We start from the raw sequence: 21784 nt of genomic DNA, 5'->3' as shown, positions 1-21784 counted from the left end.
AAAGACTGCTACAAGTTGGAGAGAATCCCTTGATTGTAGGAATTTGAAAGGCTTGCCCTATTCTGCTTTTCTCTAGGCACCTGCTATTTCCCTCTGCTAGAAACCAGATACCAAGCTACACCTTTCTTGTGGTCCAGTATGCGCACTCTTAAGTTTTTATAAAGAGCTGCGGATTATTTGCAGTAGCTTCCAAGCATGCTGCTGTTATTTCTTGCACAGAGAACCAGATCATCCCACAGTACCACTGCAGCTACTTTCTGCTTCAGAGCTAGGTGGTGCAACACTGGCACATAGGTTTAAAGAGCTACTAAAACACATTAAAATCATCTGTTATTCCTAGCTTCCTACCCTTAGAGCAACTTCAGTGATTGTTCACCATTCAAAATTAAGAGCAGGCAACTTTTCTCCAGCCAGTGGTGGTCTGGGCTCTCCTGCTGCCAACTGTAGCAAATACCAACCTCATCCTTCTGCCCTTGCCACACAGCACCATGGTACTTCTGCCAAACGAGAGAGGAGCCAGGGGAGCAGCAGGAGTCGTCACAGAGCAATTACAATCACACCTGTCCATCCACAAACACTCTTTTACAGAGTAAGAGTCCATTGCAGCCTGTCAAACTGTGTCCACTGATCACCTCTTTTCTGATTCCTTTAGGGAACAGGTGACAGCTTGCGTAAAGAAATCCTTGAAAGTGGATTTCGGCTTCAGGCTGCCAGCTGGACTACCTGATTTTGCAGTCTGAATGCTCATCTTTAAAAAAGAAGTATATTTGGTCCTTATGCACTCATAGCCAATTACACCAGTTTGCAAAAGTAGCTAGATCCTTCAAGGATATCTGAAAAAGTCCTGTCAACCACATGGAGAACAGACTGATTAGGCCTGAGACTAAAACAGATCTGAGGATGCAAAAGAACACCTTTTATTGTTCACAGACCATAACTATCAAAAAAAAGAGGGCATGGTCCTACAAAGTAACTGTTTCACTAATGAAAAAACCTGAAGGGCTAGAATCACCTGCTAAGCTATGTGGGACGCAGAAAGGTATGAGTAAAACCTGTATTTTAAAACTTCATATTAATATCTTGGAAATTTTAATATCACCTTCTTTCAGTGCCTCAGGTAGGTTCCAATTTGAGAACTGCAACCTCTTTATCTCTCATCCTTCCCAGCACGTAAAACTGAAAATTAATCTTTTAAATGTGTATTGTGACTGTTTTCTAGATTTTTGAAACTAAGTGGACAGCTTACCCCCTCCTTCTTTTCCAGCGAGTTCTTCAATTCATTCCTCTCTTTAGCTACAGACTCTGTTTGTGCCTGGAGCTGGTGTTTTACTTCCTGGTAAGACTTTTCCTAAGAAATAGAAGACAAGCAAATATTCCTGTGAGCTTCTAGGACCAGGTACCAAGTATTTCTGCAGGATCTACAAAGCCTTGAAAAATGATGCTTTCCTTTTCAGCGAAAAGCTTCCCTTCTCAGCTGCAGACATATTTTCAGCTAAAAACTTCTCAAAACTTTAAAAGTGGTAAAACTAAGCTGAACACAGCTGATACCCCATACTTAACAAATGCAGCCATGTGCCAAAGAGTTTTTCTGACCAGGGACAGTGCCCCTGTTTGAAGCTGCGGTCTGGGAAATGCTGACATGTAAGATGAGAAGGGAATCAGAAAAATACCTCTGCTATGTCTGAGGCAGGGGTGGCACCAACTGTGTAAGAAAATCTATAAAATGTACTGATACAGTGTTGATTCACACCACCAATAAAGCAAAAGAGGGCAGAAAAAAATGTATGTCAAGGCTACTGAGTGTTCACCCTCATTACCATAGTAGGTTGCTCTGGTGGTCAAGCACTTGTTCCTGTATCACCCTGAGACCTCTCTGAAATTCAAATAGTTCTACTACTCTGATAACACCCTCAGATAACACTTCCCCAAATGACAGACGATGTGACTCTGTCTGCAGAACTCAGCTTTCCAGTGTGTCCAGGCAAGTGCACAGCAAGGATGTATATAAAAGACTCTACAAAGGAAATGAAAATGGTCTCACAAAAACATCTTCAATATGGTGGTACTTCAGCAAAGGATTTAAAACTGTGTTTTGTAATAATAAGGCTGATGTATTTTTAAAGAAGGGGACATTTCCCATCAAATTGTTTCTCCACTCGTCTTCACTTGGTTTTCTTCACTATATTAAAGGCACGCAGCAAAGAAAAACGGATCCTGTTGTATGATATGACTGACATTTAGCAGGGCAAATATCCAGACAAAAAAATTTTAAGGTAGGCTACATGTACAAACAACTAAAAATCACCATTTCTTTTTCCTTAAGGCAATCAATTTCCATGCATTGTCATTGTATGTACACTGTTTTCAGAGAGACAACAGTCATTCCATCAGACTGTAATTGCAACAAACAATGTCTAATGAAAGAAACTACTAACCATTTCTGCCACAGCTGCTTTTCCTTTTTGTATTTCTTTTTCTAATTCCTCCTTTCTTTTTTTGAAGGATTCAGAACTTTTTGAGAGCTTGTCTTTGGTAGCTGTAAGGTCCTTTAACAGAGTATCCTTCTCTAATTTCACTTGTTGCAGCTCTGATGTCGCTGCTTGCATTTTACAGTCTAATTCCTTGAGTTGTTTACTTGTATCTTGATTTGATTTCTCAAGGTTTTGTTTGAGGCTGGTCTTTTCCTCCTCCTGCTTTGAAATTTGCTGCTTCGCTTGTTCAAGGGCCTCAGATTTCTTCTGTAAATCCGATTTAGCACTAGACAACCTGCAAATAAAAAGAGAAAAATGAAGTTTGCTTTTTTAAAATTCTTCTTCACAGGTTTCTTTGTATCATTAAATGTTTCTATTATTTAATATATTAACTGTAGAACTACTTTAAAGTATGCCTTTTTCATCTAGAACATGGGCATTTTGTCTCTCCAGTGAAGACATCCCAGCATCTCTAAATTCTACTTTGAGATGGATTTTTCTTCCTCAAATGTTACGAACAGAAACTAGCCCTTATGCATATATTACAAATTAGTCATTGAAAGTTACAGAGCTGTGGATATTTAAAGATGGGCCTCAGTACTTCAGACTGTTCAGCTATTAAGCTGAAAACAATCACAAAGAATAAACTGAAGAAGTGTACTGAATCACAGCAGTGATTCACATGAGACAACATGGCAGATGGAATCTGCATGGAATACAGAGTGAAAGAAAACAGGTGGGATGTAAATGGGCTCTTGTAGCAGAGAGAATATACTGCTTTTATCTATGATTTTGAGAAATCACAGGAGAGAAGAATAAAATTTCAACTCTAGTCCAAACCACTCTAGTTTTAAGTCCTGTAACACAGGAAATGCATACGCTTCTTTTGCTGCTTCAAGTTGTTTACTCAGTTCTGCTGTTCGGAGGTCTAATTCTGTATATTGCTGGCGCTGCTGCTGTAACTCCTGAAGAGTTTGCTCTTTGCTTGCTTTAGCATCAAGAACATCAGCTTCAAATTTCTGAGATAGAAAAATAAAAAGCATAGAGACATCAGAACACAACCAACAAAATAAAAATAGCAACAAAAAGCAGAAGTCATCTAGCCTGTGAGCAGCATTTAGTGTAGAAAGGGGTCACAATTCTCACACACCATCTATATTTTTCATTAGTTCGCTGTTTATGTTTCATTAGTTAGTTGCTGCAAATCTCTTGCTCCGCCAGAAGTGATCTGTTTTGGTAAAAGATTTTAAAATTAAATCCCAAGCAGACATTTTACTGCAAAGTAACAGATAAAATGCAGAAATCTTCAAAGAGCCTATCCAAAACACCTATACAAAAAAAGGCCATACACAGCGCTCAGCTTTGGGGCTGGGATCTCAGCCACCACCAAGGCATTTCAGCAGTTTCAAATGGCTGATGATTTACATATCCCAGGAACTCTGACATTCTTTACAACAGAAACAAAGACACAAACTAGAGCTGTAAAGAAATCCTACGCTCACCTGGAAGAGGTTTTTCTTGTTTTGCTTTTAGAAGGTACTTGTTCATTTACATGGAATATAAAGAACACAGGAGTATTGAGCAGATGGGCACTGCTCAGACCCTTCGACACACTGGTTATTATACAGTCACTTCTGCTTTCATGCAGTGGTCATAAACCAAAATGTCCAAGTTTATCCGAGAAAATTCCTAAGGGCTCTTCGGTTTCTATTTTTTTTTTTTTTTTTTAATACCATGCATTCAACTGGAATGATCCCAAAGAATGGTGATGACACCAAGATTCTACACAGAATTGCATTCCTGTTGACAGCATCAACAAGCCTGCTCAGTTTCACACTTCAGCTACCAGGAACCTCATAAAATCTTGTGCAAGAATGCACTATATTCCTCCCAAGCATTTGTGTCTGTTGGCTACTTGTGAAATTTTAGCAAAAGGATGGCAAATAAAAACACAAATGAAAGCAGGCAGGGAAAAAAAAAGTGTATGAAAGAAGAGAGAGATAAAAGCACAAAATAATTATGCTAATAACGCAAATAAATGTCTGACTGCTTTATTTTTTAATAGCACTGAATTAAAAATTTCATGTGGGGAAAACAACCTTCCTTCTCTTCTATAGAGCACATAAGCTAAGAAAAACACCCCACTCAGTCTTGAGCATAAAGACTGCTAATCTCCCTCAAAACAGACAGACACCACTGCAAAATGAATTCTGCATTGCTCCTATGACCCATGAATTCTGACCACCAAGAACGCTCAACTAATATTGAACAAAGGTTGAAGCCCAAATTTAAAAGCTCCCAAACATTAGGACGAATTCATCTCCTTAACTGAAAATATTAGCATTTCAAAACACCAAAAGGTTCTGCAAACCTTTTGCCAGAATTATGTGTACTTTAAAAAAAAAAAAACCTGATTCCAGAAATGGAATGCCAAATTCAAGATCAAGTTAGCAGAAAAACACTAATAAAAAGAAGTCTTGATAAAAACCCTCTGTAGAAGCCTACTGAAAGGCTTTAGAAATACATTAAACCAGGTAGTGTAAACCTGGGCTATGTAACACATATTCCTTGCTACCACAAGTCTATAAGGTTGAACTCAAAGACTCTCATTTTGGTGAGTATTCATGTTCTCTCTCATAACACTTTACAGGTAGAGCAGAGGTTGGTGGAAGCACATGTACAGGAAAATTACAGTATAATGGCAATGTCCTAAACCTCCCTTCTGAGTATGATATGCTAGCGTGGAAGAATAAAAACAAAAAGGATTAAAGGTGGATCAGGATACACCAGTGAAAAAGAAAACCTATGAAAGTGGTACTGTTATAATCCTTCCCCCACAATTTGAGCACAGCTTTTATGACGTACTATCAAACAGGAAAGAACACCAGTTTCTGTAAGCTCAGAGACTGTTTTTAATACAAACCTTAAGCTGCCCCTCAAGCTCTTCAGTTTTCTGTTCTAAATAAAGATGTTTCTCTTTGTACTCTTTAAGATTGGCTTCCAGCTGAGCACAGTATTCCTGCTTGTCATTCAGCTTAGCTGTAACCTGATCCAACTGAACGCTGACCTTATTTAACTCCTGAGGTAAAATAAAAATATGAGGGTTGTTAGTCTTTAAATAACATCCAGAAACGACTAATGTCACATGTGCTTCAAATGATCTAACTTGTTCAAATTTAAAAGGAAAATAATGTTTCTTTTTAATTTTGAGGGGCAGGAAATTGAGAAGAAACACAAACACGTGCACAAATTCTCTTTGTTAAACTGATTAAATTTCTTTTAAAGCCTCAATATTTCTCTCAAACTTCACAGCCTGCGGGCTAAATCTTAGCAAAGGTGTTTTAAGTTATAAATGGAAGAGGAACTGTAGGTAATAAATGTACTAGATGCCGAAGTTAGCACAATAGTAACTAGAAAGTAACGCCACAAAACCTCAGAGGAAATTTTTGCTGTCTTCATGAATCCAAGCACCACCAAAGAGGAAAGCCAATACCATGGAAACAGTCAGTTCTTCACATACCAGAGATGATTTCAAACCATTTGGTTTAACACAAAACAACATAATTTCTGCAAGAGACATCACCAAGGTGACAGCTACATTGAAGCTCGTCGATCTCCAACCAAGCTGATTTATTTATTAATTAACTATTTAATAGCTGCAAAAAGAGGTCTTCTGTTTATAGCAATTAATTACATTCCCATCCTAAAAAACAGGCTGCTATATTAGCATCTGCTGGATGTTTCCACAAAGACTACAGCAGCAATAATTCTAACAATGCAAATATTTGATTCAGCAGTCAATGGAATGCTTCATTGGCATTAACAAACATTTAAAAATGCCATTTTAACAACAGTCTTTTGTTTTTTGTGTCAGTTGGCGCACAGATAACTATTTCTGAATACAGGCATCTGATTCTGAATTTATCTGAACCTGCAATAAGAGTTATGAGTTTTCACTTGTATCCAGGGCATTCTACAATCTTCTCATAACATACAGGTGAGAACTGAATTATACCTGAACAGGACAGCTTAGATTCTGAACCATAATCCTACAGCAAGGAGTGGACTCCTAAGTAAATTCTTTACACTGCAAAATATATCAATCTGGTCCAGACCACAGCAAAAAGAACTGAATACATAGCATGTGGTTAAAATATCATAAATGATGACTTCCAAATGCATATTCACATGCGTAGTTTGTAAACAGATTATCCTTATGTTTTTAACTAGTTTATCAGGTAAGATAGAAACTTTCTGCTTATATGTTGCTCATAACCTGTTGCTTATCCTGCAGTGCATGTTGGGCAGTGTCGAGATGATTCTGAAGATCCGCTCTTTGAGCAGCTTTTGATGCTTCTGCTGAAAGCAGCAATTCAGTCTTTGCTTTTACCTGAAAGACAAGTTGCATTTCACTACGATTTCTATTTTACTGTAGCTCATTTTTTTTATATTCAGCAGTAAGTTTAATAGTAAAATCAGTAGTTTTCATGTGCTATTTAAAAAAAGAAAAAGGAAGAAATATTTTCAAGGTTTAGACAAATATCAGGATATTAAGCCACAGTTCTTACTTCGAGCTAAAAAAAACCAGACAAACAAACAAAACAAAACACACACACACACAAAAACCAGTCCCACTCATCTTCTATTCTAGGAAAACATTTTCACTTACTAACAAGGAATAATGGGATAGACTTACTGCATTCACACCCCTGCACACCCTGATGTCCTCAGACTACATGCACATTTAAGGGCCTCCACATTTTTGAAAGCAAAAAGAAAAAGAAACAACCGAAATATGCTTCTGCATGCATACCATCTTTCTCTGCTCCTATATGCCTGTTAGGGAGCAACCTGCTTTCCTTTCAAAACACCCAGCAAAAGATAATGTAAAAGGTGGGTGTAATGGTGTTGGCGCACAGAGGCAACGTTCAGGGTCACTTGCTATTGCAGTTTACTGTTTTTCTCCCTAGTAGAAACGCTGTTTCACTGAAGACTGTATGTAAGCAAAGCTCACACTGCCTTAAAAAGCAGTTACAACACCCCATAGATCATTCAGTTCTAGTTCTAATACCTTGGTGAAAAAACAGCCCAGATAGTGTAGCGAAGCCCAATGAAAACATCACAAAGCTCCATGTAGGAAGGAGTTCCTAGACCTGTTCGGAAACCGAGTAACACTAATTCAAAAGACACCCCAGTGCGCTAATCCAACAACAGCACCAGCTGCTCCAAGTGTACCGAAGCAAGAACTTCTATCAGATGTTATTTATTCTTTGGGAGAGCTGAGCATAATTAGCAGCTTTTAGCTTAAGCAGCAGTTAATAGTAGCAGAGTCCACACTGAGTCCACACTGAGGAATTGCCTTGTTTATTGGATTAAATTGACATCAAGGTGGCCCGCAGCTTTTTTGTTTTTCGACAAGACGACAGCAGAGGAAATTTCTAGGCAACAAGAAGATATTAGTGACCTGAAAGACTTTAACTCTCGTACACAGAATCCAGGACTGATAAGAACAGGGTTTTGGATGACTAATCTTACAAATACAACCTGGCATGCTTGAGCACAGGTTTTCCCAACTCAATTATGAATGTTGGGGATTTTTTTTAATAAAAAAAAAAGGTCTCAAAACAATACAGACCATAACAACACCAAAAGGCAAAATTTGCCATCTATTGCTATTCCAAATCCACTTTTTCCTCAGTTTTAACTGCCTTATTTTAATTCATTCGTCTGTCAGTAGGAACATGCAATTTTTCCCAAATTGCTTTGTACATCCTCTGGAGAGAATACGGAAATCACAAGCAGCATTTATCATTACCAGATAGTATAGAGTTCCATTACCTGTACATCCAGTTGTGAAACTTTCTCTTTACTTTCATTTAGCTGGCTGGTTAGTTCAGTGATGTTTGTTTCCAGGGAAAGCACACGGTCTTGAGCAGCTCTTAGATGTGCCTTTTGCTCCTGCACTTGCTCATGTAGATTCTCTTGGGCTTGTTTATGACTTTCTGATTGATTCTTCAGCTTTTCTGTCAGCTGAGTTACCTGCAGGGCAAAAAAAAAATCAAGGAGGTAAGCAGAAGAAAAGGCTGGAAAAGCATGTTTGAGGAAGTAATTAATCTTTTGACTTCTAGCATGTCTTATCATGGCTTTGGAGACACAAAACTATCACATTTCTTTTTCTAAGCTATTACAGTAAAGCTATATTGCACACACTACCAGAGTTTATGCAGGTTACCACATGAAAATGGAAGCGAAACAGAATCATCAATTTGGCCTTACTGCAACAAACACAAACTATTAAGGAGACAACAGAAGCATGCTAAACTGCATTTGGTGTTGAAAGCAGGAATGAAACTTGTTTTTAAAAGAAGAGAAACTAAAATGTATATGTATCCAAAAATTATTTGTAAGCACATATTACTAGCATTTGTACATAGGAAATATCTAGGAATTCTTTCCCTAATGCTGATAGCAAAGAAGTCACCAAAACACAAGTCCTGTGAAATAATTTACAGTAAGATCTTTAAAGTATCAAAGAAACAGCAAAATATAGAAAAGTTTGGTGTCAAATCTATGAGACAGAAGAAAAGGAAACAAGATTCAATAATGACAATGAAAGAAACGAAACAATTCTCCAAGTTCTTACCTGTATTTGCAATGCATGGTTTTTCTCTTGTAGCTGGTTAAGTACTGCAGTTTCTCCTTCGCCAGCTTGAATTTTTGCATATAAATCCTCTCTTTCCTTTTCTAGCAGAGAGATGTTTTCCTTGCTTTTCTGAAGCAAAGCCTCAAGATTTTGAATTTTTTGGTCCTTATCTCCAATTTGTCGTAGAACTTGCTCCAAATCATTCTAGAAAATCGCATAATAGCTTCCTTAATTATAAGGACCTTAGAAGTTATTCCTAATGCATAAAATGTTGAATAAATTAATTAAACACTTTCCGTATATTCTGTTCTAGATTTGCAAGTTAATTTATTGAAACTAGAACAAGTCATGCAAGTCACTTTTACAGAGAAAACATATTTAAAATAATGAAATCCTGAAATACAGTTTCACATGAGGATACATAACTATGTTACCTGGGCTTCTCGTAGTTTTGCTGTAGTATTTTGTTGAAGTGTCTGCTGTTCCTGGTGCTGCTGTTTTGCCTTATCTAATTGATGCTGCAATTCTGTGGAATTTGCTGCTTTTTCCTTTAGCTGAAACAAAACCAAAAACCAAATAAACAACCAAATAAGACAAGAAACATTCCGTATGCCAATAGTGTTCCATGTTCATTCTAATGATAAAATATTTTAGTCTATGAAAACTGGTATAGTGTGTAATGCTAGTTAAAGAATCAAAATCTAACCAAAGCATTCATTACCATTAATAGGTGAGATTCTATACCACAAGTGAGAACTACAAACCAACTTTCAGACATATGTAATTTTGCTCTCAAAAATCATAAGAGATTTTAGTACATTTTTTCCAATAGTTGTTAAGCTGTAACATGCTTGATAATATAGACACCTGTAAAGCAACATTATTATTACTATTATTAGCATTTTTAGTAGCAACTTCAGTTTAGCAGCCTCTCCACCTCTATACTGGTCAAGGCTTCGAAAATTAGCTACAGAAAAGCATTAAAGTTTTGACAACATACCACTCAGTTATTTGGCCAATCCCCATAGAGGCAGCAGAAAATCAGCAATATATACAAGATACTCATTAAAACAAACAAAAATTAATAAAGCAAGTGTTTTCTGCCCATCCACCCCACACAGGCTGTTAACTCTCCAAGACCTGCTCTGTTATGTTCACTTTTTTATTCATGTAGCGTTTTTATCTCACAAAAGTAGCCACACACAAAACTTTAGGCTTAGGTACACCTAGGTATTTTTTTCCTAAGATCTTTAGACAAAGCTCATAAGTGCAAAAAGCACATCCTTTATTCATCTGTAAAGCACCATGAACACGCATGCATCCAGTGGGCATTTAGCCTTACAAAATCTGTCATGTAAGTGGCATTTTGGCAGATTTTGACAAGTTCACTGGGAGATTTGAAAAACAGCAGTCAAACAAAATTCCTGTAAGGACAAACTTTAAAAACTGCAACATCACAAGTGTCTGCAGGCTGCCATCAGAACCAGAGGAAACCAGAGTCTGCAGAAAAGCCCCTACCTGCTCTTCAGCACGTGAAAGTTTTAATTGCAGCTCAGCCACCTGCTGCTCTTTGTCCATCAGTTTCTCACTCGACAGCTGCCTCTGCTCCTTTAGCCGCCCATGGGCTTCCCCAAGCTGGCGCTCTGTTTCTAGAAGTTTACTGTGCAACTGAAAAACAAAACGAACAAAAAAAGTCATCAGTTTTTTCAGCCATTCTTTAGCACTGTATTTGTGCAATGTTTACCCTAAGTATCCATAACTCAAGCATAAAACAACTACGTGAGCTCCTGAAGTGTGGTATTCGCATCATACACCTCAGAAACACAAATCATGTTAAAGGACAGCATCAATGGTACAAGCATGAACAAATATTCAAAAAAGTAGGTTGGAGGGGCTCAGAAACATCCTCATTTACCTACAGAAGCCCTTCAATATGAGTTACAGAGATTTAACAGAAACACAAAGAGGTCAATCCTTCAGACACATAAGTATTATCATGTAAAATAGTGATGCTTAGAGCAATTTCATCTTACACAGTGCACACCCTCGCTCCTGCAGATCCAGCACCATGTCTTTACCTGCTCCGCTGGCTCCCACCATATACTGTTCTGTATTGCTAGACTCATTAAGAGTATGATTTTTAGCTTGATCTGGCTACATCAATGACATTCATTCTCTGCAGAGAAGAGATACATGAACCTCCAACATAAGGAACACAGTAATTTTGGTGGCTTGTACCCCAGGACATCCAAGCAGCAGAGAGCCGCTAGGGGGGGTGTGCTCTTTCAGCTGGACATAAGCCTGGCATATAATTTTTTTAGTCATCAAAAGCAGTTCTGTAGCATCTTCAAAGTGTGAGGATGGCCTTTTACAATTCACTGTTATAAAAGCTCTCTCCATAAAATCAGCTTTTCTTTTATTTGAAACTGTCACTGCAGGCCCTGGGTTACCTCCTGCCTACTGCCACGTGAACATATTCACAGATACATAAATGAACTTTCAACTCAATGCAAAACCAGAGAAGGGATCAGGCCTTGCAGCACAGCAAGAACTTTCTGCAGGTATCAGGATGAATGAAGCCTGCTTCTCTATGAATTTATGTCCAAAAACCCTTGAACCACTCACACTTTAACTCCAGGTCCTCCCTTCAATATCCCTAAACCTTCTTCACGCTTTCCTCAAATCCCTACTGATATCCAGGCAAAAGGCAGCACAACCCTGTTGCTTACTGCCAGCCACCACTTGTTGACCAGTTGGCTGCCTGGCAGGACAGAAAAAGGAATCGTGGGTTTCCAACATTAAATCTTCCCCCAGGCACCGAAGGGCTGAGACAGGAACATAAGTCTCTCTCCTTTACCCAGACGCCTGTTTCCACAAGAATTTAATATTGAAGAACCAAACACTGAAGACATTTGGGCCATCTCTCAAAATTTGGCTGTGGTCATCAAAGAATGCAAAAGTTATAGGGGATGAAGACAGGAAAACAAATGTGTGTATGCCTTATTTTGTTAGGAAACCAAGCTAAATTATTTGTTTTTATGCCCACAACCACAAAAGCTGTGCACGATAAGCTGTTCGGCTTGTGGCCAAGATGCTGACTGCCAAGTGTGACTGCACGGTTAAGAGAGAGGTAGAAGAAGAAGGACGACAGGGTGAAGAAAGAAACCATAATCTTTCTTCCAGAAATCAAAAACATTTGTATTTTTCCACAGAATCAAATTATTAATACTTCTCACTAAAAAAATGAGCAGGACTTGGAGGAAAAATCTAACGAAGAAAGGGTGCAACAAGATTTTTAAGGACTTTAAGACTGACTTTAAGTAAACAGGCACAAAAAGATAATTCCATTAAAATACTAAGTGAACAAATATAAGTAATTTAGTATTTTCATGACCGAACTTTAGTTTGGGGCGAGAGAGAGGAAGAGAAGTGTTTGTTTGGCTTTATTTTATACCATGTATGAAGGGCTTTTTTTCCTCCACTATTCTTTTACCATACAGTTCTAAAACAAATCCTGAGATCCAGCAGCTTGTTCAGGTTTTCTCGCTTTGACAGTCTTCCTTCCAAATGGTCTCACCAGAGAATGTGTAACACCTCTCTTTCCCTTCACAGGAGTTAATTAAGAAATGCATTATTCACCTTCTTCATCCTTCATTTTCCCACCCCAAAAAATCCTTCCCGAAAATGCCCTCTCAGGCTGAAGCCAGATTTCAGCTCAAACTCTTGGCTGTGCCCCTGAAGCTTCAATAAATGTTGCCTAATCAGACTGGGGCAGTTTTATCAAGTGAGGATTCCGAAGCAGATAACTAGAACACTTATCTCCCCTCCTCCTGACAGAAGACTGATGGGAGAAGGAAAGTCATTCTGGGGATGTAATACATACATAAATGAAGTTTTGGCAAGCCACTGTTCTTCCAAACGCACAGCTTGCAACTTAATCTATTTCACCCTTGACAAAGGGTTGAAAATTGAGAAACACTTCAAAAAGATGAAGCTTTAGCGAGAAATTAAAATGAAGTACGTCATACTAACAAAGAGACAGATTATTTTTTCCATCTTAGGACTGGACATGATTCCTGATACACAAATATTTCTCCAGTCTAATACATTAGTCCCCAAGACAGCAGATAAAGCAGAGTTCAACCACCCTCAAATGTCAGCATGCTCGATGTTATATGGAAGTCCTGCTTCCATAACTCACTGGACTCAGCAGAACAATATGGAAATGATGCGGTGGGTGTATGTTCTAGGTGTTCTCCTAGCTTTCAGAAACATAAAGAGATGGTGTTTGTGGAGAGACACAAAGGGAGCACTATCAAGACTTCATATTACCCATGCTTTTGACACTAAGCATTCCCTCCTGTATTCACTACTCAATTTAAAAGCAAATCAAGAATTGTTCAGTTCTAATGTAAAACAAAGATTCACTTTTCTCAAACTTCCTACAGAATAGTAAAATTACTAGAAGTGAAACTACTTCTGATACTCTATTTGAATATGGGGTTTTTTATAACCTGAATTCATTATAGCTTCAACCACCTTACTGAAATAACCAGAAAAAATAACCTTGCTGACTTCTTAGGATTTATCTTTTATCATATTTGTCATGGAAATACAATATTCTGGGTAGCCCTCTCATTTGACAATACTCTCCTTATTTCAGGGAATGCATCAACAAAAAAAAAGGAGAAGGAAAAAACTGTGGGATGAAAGTAGAGGTCATTTAACACTGTAAGAGAAAAAGAGTGGACAAAAAAACTTGTCGTAGATCAGCTCAAGCCCTTTTTATTGACATACAAAAAAAAGTCAAGTCAGAACATGAGAAAGAACTGCAAAGTTTATGCTCATTCAACCTTAATCTTCAAAACTGAAAGTATAAAGATAGCTTTATGAAGAGGTCCAGATAGAAAAGAATTAGTAAGAAATTTCCGTTTCAGAAAAAGGGGAATTATACTACAGATAGATATTATGTGAGCCTTCCCAGAAAGAAATATGTGGAAAGGTGGTTATAACTGTCGATCTTGCTGACTTTGACTGTGACACTGGGGCTACACCTATGGTCATTTCCCACTGCAAAGAGTTTGGACCTACCAAGAAGATTCAGACATAATGACATACAAATACCAGAGAGTTTCTGCACTTTTACCACAGCCTCTTCTTTTTGCCTGTTCTTTTTCTTTCTTTTTTTCACTTCTCTCAGGTGAAGAGGTGATTGTATTTCATTCTCTGCAGCGCTAGGAAGAATGCTTTGTATTTATTCAAATACCAGCCAGCTTTATATTTATTCAAATACAAGCACTGGTTAGCTACTCCTCTTTAATAAGGAAATGCAAATCCATATGCACACAACATATGCATGCACAGTTTAAAAAACGTTAATGGGATGGTATAAAGGAAGGAAGTCTAGGAGGCTTCAGGAACCTTACCTGACTGAGCTCACTTTGGAGCTGCAGGCCATGCTGCTCCTTTTCCTCCCTCTGCTGCTGGAGCTGTTTACATTCCGCCTTGAGATGCTGGTACTTTGTCTCTACTTCAGACAACTCTTCTTTAAGTTTCTGGTTTGCTTCCCCCTTCTCACCCAGCTCTGTCTGTAATCTCTGTATGGAGGCTTCAGATGCAGACAGCTTTGCCTGAAGCTGCTGGCAGTCCAGGTCTTTCTGGTGAAAGCTTGCCTGCACGTTCTTCTTACTCACAGACACCTCATTGTGTTTTTCTTCCAGCTGGGTGTAGTCCTGTTCTTTCTTCAGCAGCTTCTCCATCAGACTCTATGAAAAGAGTTACACAGCAATTCAATTGCTTAGAGCTGTTCAATGCATTGTTCAAATTTCTTCTCAAGTGTTCATGCTGAATGGCAAAGAACTTGCTCAAAAACATTATTAAAGGAAATACTGCCCTGCATTTTGCATTACACAAGTTAATTCTGGAACCCATAGACAGCATACAGTTTCAACTGGAAAGACTGGTTTTCATATTCTCACATAAATACACTTCCTCTTACTGATCACAGACTCTATTTCTGTATCCTGAAGACTAATTTGCTTTCCCAGAACGTTCAGATTCTAGGTCATTACAACTGCATTCGCTTGGGGAAAAGTTAAAATAGTATTTCGAGCTATTAGTATACAGAAGAAGTTTTCAAGTATCACTGTACTTCACACAATTCCCTCAGCAACAATGTTTGTGGATTAATTCCTGTCTAATCCTGCACAGTCATCATGCTGGTCATTTTTAGAAGCATCCTAATTTTGCCTTGTTACTATACCTACAGCATGTCCTGGTATCCAAACTATGGAAGAGAACCCGTGAAAACTAATTAAAACTGTGATATTGATAAATCAAAGAATGAAACACTCATGATTTAACCTTCATTTTAGAAGATGATGTTTTTAAATTTTAATTCAAACCATCTAATTTCCTTCCACACAAATCAGATCAAAGAGGATGGTTGCTTTGAGTTTGAAAACACTAAAAACTGGGATACCCTAAAGGAAAGACATGAACATCACTGTCGATTTTTCTTACCACATTAACAACAGTAAACATTGCACGGTCTAAGGTCTTACTATCAAATTTACACGCCAAGACAAATACTGGGGAAAAAAAAATATTTACAGATAATTTTCAGCTATTACACGTTGCTTTTTATCAACTATCACGAACTAATCAAAACTATATTCAGAGAGAAATTAAATATCTTAATGGACAAGATATAATTCCAGAAAGTTCAGGTTTTCCCCCAAGCTTAGCTGAGGCACTAACTAGAATTTCAGAGATCTCCAAGCAGAAGAAAGAAGTCACAAGAATCATTTTCATTTTCCCGTGGCATTTCTTGCAGCACAGGTCACCCTGGTCACCGTGCAACCCAAGTAAGTCATTCCATCTTCTTGAAATGTATCATCAGGTTCCATTTATTGCAGCACCTTAGTGATATCTCAGTGGAGCATTACTATGCACACCTTTTAAATCCTTGCATTCTTTCTGCAGTTACAGGGACTACTGTATTCTCTAGTGACCCTTTCAACTAAAATACAGAAAAATAAAGATCACTTCTAGCATGTCAGCCTGAAAAAATACCACTGCTGAGGTCAGCTTTACGTATCAAAACTTCAGACAGTTCTGCAACTTTGGAATAACACTGTTCCAAAAATAAGACAGATAGTGCTGCAATTCTAGCTATGCTGGGCATCTTGAAAGTGCACTTCTAAACAGTATCCAGGGGTGAAACCTGTTTTGCCAGAAGAAAAAGCTGTAAAATTATTCAAATAAGATGAACAGTTTTGTTCTTTACAGATTTTAACAAACAATTACTATATTGGCCCTTGTAAACCATAAGACACTTCCATTTTACAATCATAATAAAATAAACAGAAAAATCTGTTAAAAAAAAAAACAACAGGATACAAAAGAAGCAATCATCTTGCAAATGACAACTCTAGCAGTTCAGCAAGCCACATGAGAACAAATATAATTAATGCCCTATGTGTCCATTTAAAAAATTATACATTTTCTAAAGCACAAAACTTAGCTGCTACAGGTAAGCATACATTCTTATACATGCATATATAAAATGCAGGAATAGAGTACGTAAAGAGCATACTGAGGTCAGGTGTCATCTTTATCCTCCTGAAGCCAGTGACAAGGCTCCCATTGCTTTAGAAAAGATTTCACACTCAGAACGTAAAATACAGTTGCAATTCCCTTTTCATTGAAGAGAAATGGCCAGGCAGGATCATTAACATTTAGGCTGAATCGCGGTCCTGAAACACCAACAAACTAAAGCACCTTTCTCATCATAGCTGGGCAAGCAAGAACTAAGGTTTTTATTAGTACTACTTCGTAACTAGATCCACATGTCACATGTAGAACTTTGTGAAGAGTCAGTGCAGGGCACTAACTTAATTTTTCAAGTAAAGTTGGGGCTGGGGAGACAGAAAAAAGAAAGAGAGACATTTAACATTGTCCTGAAGCAGACTGAGATTCTGGAAAGTTTTCAGGAATGCTACAAAACCAAAAAAGATGCAAAGCCTCTTCACCATCACCTCACAAGCTATCCACAAGACAGCCAAGAGCAGCAGAGGTTCTTCGCCATCACCTTCCAACCTGTCCAAAGGACGGCCAAGAGTAGCGGCTACACATGGCTGGAGATGCTGCTCCCCATTCTGTGCTGCTTTCTTCCTCCCTGGTCTAAAGAGTAACACAATCAGGAATACCAGCGTTGAAAGCCACAGCCCCTCACAGCTGAACACCTGCAGTCACCAATGGCCAGACAAAGCCACAAAGACCTGCTGCTGTGCTTGTCCCCAGCCTGGGGCCTGTGTGTGACTGAAGCCTACGAGCAGGCTCGAGGCCATGGAGCTGCCAAGCTATGGTCATTCATGTCACACCAGTGGACCTAGCAGTGTTTTCTATCTGGATGCACATGCCAGTTGCATCCCAGATATATAAAGGGATATGTATACACACACCAGTCACCTCTCTTCCTCAAGCCTTCATATCCATAGAAAAGTAAGAGGGAATGACAGTATGTTCCAGAACTCAGTTAAAAGCCCTGAGACTTCAAAGCTCACAAGATATTATACAAGGGGGAACACCACACTGACCTCTTCATTATAACTCCTCCATGGAAAAAAAACATGTAATACCTGTCAGTAGTGACAGTTGCTAAATATTAAAGAACAAACTCTGTGGTCACTGACCAAATTTCAGAATAGCTACATGAGCAGAAGGTTGGAAACAAAGCATTCATCCCTGTAGATAATGCGTCACAATTTTTCTGAAAGAAAACAAATGAAAAACCCCACGTGCAATGGGTGTGGAATTACAAGTTCTACACTTCAGGGAATACACTGGATTTTCACACATTAGGTCTCTTCTGGGCTACAGGCCATTACGGGCCCCCGCAAGGCAAGCCAAGCTCCATAATTACAGTGCTTTATAAATGAAGGAAAGGCAGTTCCTGCTGATCTCAGAGAACTGATCTTATCTACTTGTCATCTGCTCTTCTCATTATAGCTCCTGAAAATATAAGAAACAGCTTGCTAGCTGGAGTTTGTACATGAGCTTGAAAAGCTCTGCATCAATGCACAGAAATATCTTCCTGCATTGCAATGGAATTATAAACGGATACACAGAGCAAAAGGTACAATATATTCTATCTTGGCTCCTCCCTGCTCCCTGACAGCTTCTTCAGGGAGTGAAAACTGCTCAAAGGGGAGCAATTTCTGTTATTTGGGAAGCTAGTCTCACTTTTTCCAATTGTAGGTCCAAGACCTCCAGGGCCAAGACCCCTTGGCTAGCACACCATCTCATAGATATTGCCTTTCAAAAAGCTGCATAAAGAGGTGGCTGTAAACTGCTTTAGGTCACTGAAACTGAAAGAGGAAAAGTAGCTTGCTGCTACTTCTCTCCTTCCTATTCCTCAAGTGGTGCTTGGCATTACCCCGACATAGCAGAGGATTCCCTCTCGAAGTATGATTATCTTATGCATCAATCTGTTTCACTCCACGCTGTTAGTGTTATATTCAGTCAAGGGCTTTATGCTGTACAGCAATAATTTCACCAAAAGCTTGATTCAGTGTAGCTGGTCTGTGAAGAAATTCAGCATGACAATTCTCACCATCTCAGTTCTCCACCTGATTTAATGAGTCAAACGAAGAGTCATCCTACCAAAGGCAAGCTTAATTTACCAAATTTTAATCACACCTTCTTATGTTCTTTGCAAATGCTGCTTTAATATTAGATTACATTAAGCTCACACCGTTTAGTTCCTGTCCTTTCCTATTTTCCAAGACTGAAAATGTTGCTGGTAAACACACCTATGTAATATGTATAGTCCACATACAGTGTTATGTATACACACACAAAAAAGCAGCATTCATCTTTCGCCTTGTCACCTTTCCTCTCTTACCTCTATGTATTAACCCACAACACACACTTTCTTAACGCAAATACAAAATGCAGCAAGCTCAAAAGGCTTTGATAAAAGCTCTCAGGGAATACTTATAAGCTGAGAAGCTTCTGGAGTTTATTTCAATTTTCTACCACTCATGACTGACAAAAAGGCCAAAAAATATGTCAGGGCTACAATCTAAAAGCTGAGGAAGAACAATGAAGAGAGCTCAAAATGTCTTCTGAATTATGATTTTAAAGCAAATAGTGTAATATTTCAAAGACTACTGCTTTTTCTTTTATAGTGTGAGATAGCAATACTGCTTAGTGATAGGTAAGCATAAACTGCAGCAACTTGAAACCTGCAATCATGACAACCCTGAGGATTTCAGTTGTAACATACTGATGATTGTTAAAATAGAGTGTTTGCTTGTACATAATGATATGCCTCGTGTTAAGCAAAATGGTAAAAGAATTCTCAAGTTCTGCAACACCAAAACGTGTTTTGTTACAGTCTTCAGCACTTCCCAAGGCAATGTGTGAACTCTTTCCATTTTAATGTGAACCGACAAGCAAAGGAAATAACAGCATTCTCACCTGGTTTTTCTGTTCTAGCTCTTTGACTGAACTTTGAAGTTTTTGCAGCTCCTGAACATACACAGCTACCTCCTGAGGTCCTTTGGCAAGTTCAGCTCTTAACTGGTTAATGGTAGCCTGAACAGACAAACAGAAAAATCCACATTTAAAACAAAGCTTTGCAGGTATAACCCAACAGAAGTAAGATGTCTGGCAGCAAACTAACAAGCATCTTCTATACAAATAAACAGCTATAGAAAAAAATTACCTGCAAACTCATCTCAGAGCACCATCAGCTACAGAAGTGTCACTGAGCATAACTCCTCAGATAAGATTCATTCATGTCCTATCAGGGAGCACAAAAATTGGTTGCAGTCCAACAGCAAATGCCAGGTTGGGCCCACAACCAATGAAAATCACAATAGATTATCCATTAAGGCTTATCACAGCTCTAGCTCAAAGTAAAACTCTCCCAAGTCATTGCAGTTACATGCCCAAAATCTTTGTCTTCCTGGTTAGGAAAATGTACTGGAGGAGGCTCTAGAAGCAAGTCTGGCATCTGATGCAAACTTGGTATGTGACTGCTGGACATGTCAACCCTGCAGGTCAGCATAATCAGGAGAACAATACTGCTCCATTAAACAGGATTAGTACAAAACAGAATATATCAATGACTGTACAGTATTTGAACACAGTAATGGAAGAAAATAAGAAAAGCACTTTAGATGGGTAACAATGGGTGCCCTGAAGCATGCTGTGTATGAATGCACTCACTTTGAATACACTATATAATAGTGACCTTTTCAAAGAAGTTTTCTTTCCTGTTGTTCTCATAACCACAGATTTCAGCACAAAGGTATAAATACTGAATTCAAGAATGAACTAAAGCAGAAGCAGTAGATAAACATACTATATACAAACTTCCTAAGAAAAAGGGAGACCAAAGAGAACATACAGACACATTATATGACTATATATAGATATTAATTCTGACTTTCTGTAATGCTCTGCTTTAAAAGGCTGTTTCATTACAGAGCTGTTAACTAAAGCACATCCTGGTATCTGTCTTTGGCAGATAAACATTCCAGAATGTTCTCAGAAAACAGACTATGGGTATTTCACTACTGAGAGGATATAATGCAGAAAATGTGCAAAAGCTTGCTAAGGACACCACTGCAGCCTTTCAAACTAGAATCATAATTTATATGCATAAAGATACATTTCTCTCATTCATAATAGAGAAAGCCCATCCCACACTTCATTCTTAACATGGCAATACATCACGGGTGAATATTCATTCCTGATATTGTCTGGCTGATGTGTCTGTATGATTAATGAACTAATAAGCAAACAGGAAGGCATCTCTACAAAAAGCTCTTGAAATTATCTTTATTCAAAAGAAATCTACTGTAAGAATAAAAAGCTTTCAAAAAATTTACCTCAAATTTAAGTGTCTCCATGAGATAGCAGAAAAAATAAAACGGATGGATGAAAGATGGAAATAAGCAGTCACAAAAGCTTTTAGTAGACACACTTTGTCAAATTTGTTTTCAAATATTCCAGTGTTTTTAATGCCTTTGCTTAATGGAAAAAAAACCAGTCCTGTCTTTATTAAATCTGCCCATAATTTAATCTAGTAATCTTGTTTAATTCTGTAGGCACTCAAATTAACAATCAGGCCTAGGCCCTGTATTTTATGAAGATTTATCAGATGCTAAAACAAATCCCAATATGCAGGGATTCATAGAAAAGCTCAGTTCCACAGCAACACAGCTGTTTTTACCATGTGTTTACTATGTAGGAATCACTATAGTGAAAAACTAAACGTGGAAGGAGTAGCACAGAATGAACATTCGTCTGAGAACACACCAGAGTTTCAGGTGCAACTCTGAAATAAGGCACATAAACACACACAAAAAAACCCCAACACACACACAGATTAAAAAAAAAAGGAAAAAAAAAAAGGAAGGACAGCAATGAATACATTTAGGTGACAACTAGACAACTACAGAGCTATACTACTGTTCACATCCCTCTCCTGCAGCAATTGAAGATGCTCATATAAGTTTAAGACGATCTTTGTTATTCTCTTCACCTACACCATAAACACCATAAAATTTAACTTATTTTATAGACATCTCACATTAGAAATCAATCTTAAATTAAGTATCCTTAGCCAGCTTGGCAAAATAGCAAAGGATGGCGT

General features: G+C 38.2%; 1 protein-coding gene across 1 annotated transcript in view; it reads right to left on the bottom strand.

The window, feature by feature from the left end:
- EEA1 (early endosome antigen 1) overlaps positions 1 to 21784 on the bottom strand; it is a 71315-nt gene that overhangs the window by 14583 nt on the left and 34948 nt on the right. The window contains exons 11-21 of the mRNA XM_080363581.1: positions 19600 to 19716; positions 14541 to 14879; positions 10633 to 10782; positions 9549 to 9668; positions 9115 to 9318; positions 8310 to 8510; positions 6748 to 6861; positions 5395 to 5550; positions 3351 to 3490; positions 2436 to 2766; positions 1247 to 1348 (exon numbers count right to left, since the gene is read on the bottom strand). Coding sequence (XP_080219707.1) covers positions 1247 to 1348; positions 2436 to 2766; positions 3351 to 3490; positions 5395 to 5550; positions 6748 to 6861; positions 8310 to 8510; positions 9115 to 9318; positions 9549 to 9668; positions 10633 to 10782; positions 14541 to 14879; positions 19600 to 19716 — 1974 coding nt within the window. The remainder of the gene's footprint in view (positions 1 to 1246; positions 1349 to 2435; positions 2767 to 3350; positions 3491 to 5394; positions 5551 to 6747; positions 6862 to 8309; positions 8511 to 9114; positions 9319 to 9548; positions 9669 to 10632; positions 10783 to 14540; positions 14880 to 19599; positions 19717 to 21784) is intronic.

Source organism: Nesoenas mayeri (assembly GCF_963082525.1).
Source record: "Nesoenas mayeri genome assembly, chromosome: 1".
Classification (NCBI taxonomy): Eukaryota; Metazoa; Chordata; class Aves; order Columbiformes; family Columbidae; genus Nesoenas; species Nesoenas mayeri.
The sequence above is the reverse complement of the archived record's forward strand: the minus strand, read 5'-3'. Positions and strand labels throughout refer to the sequence as shown.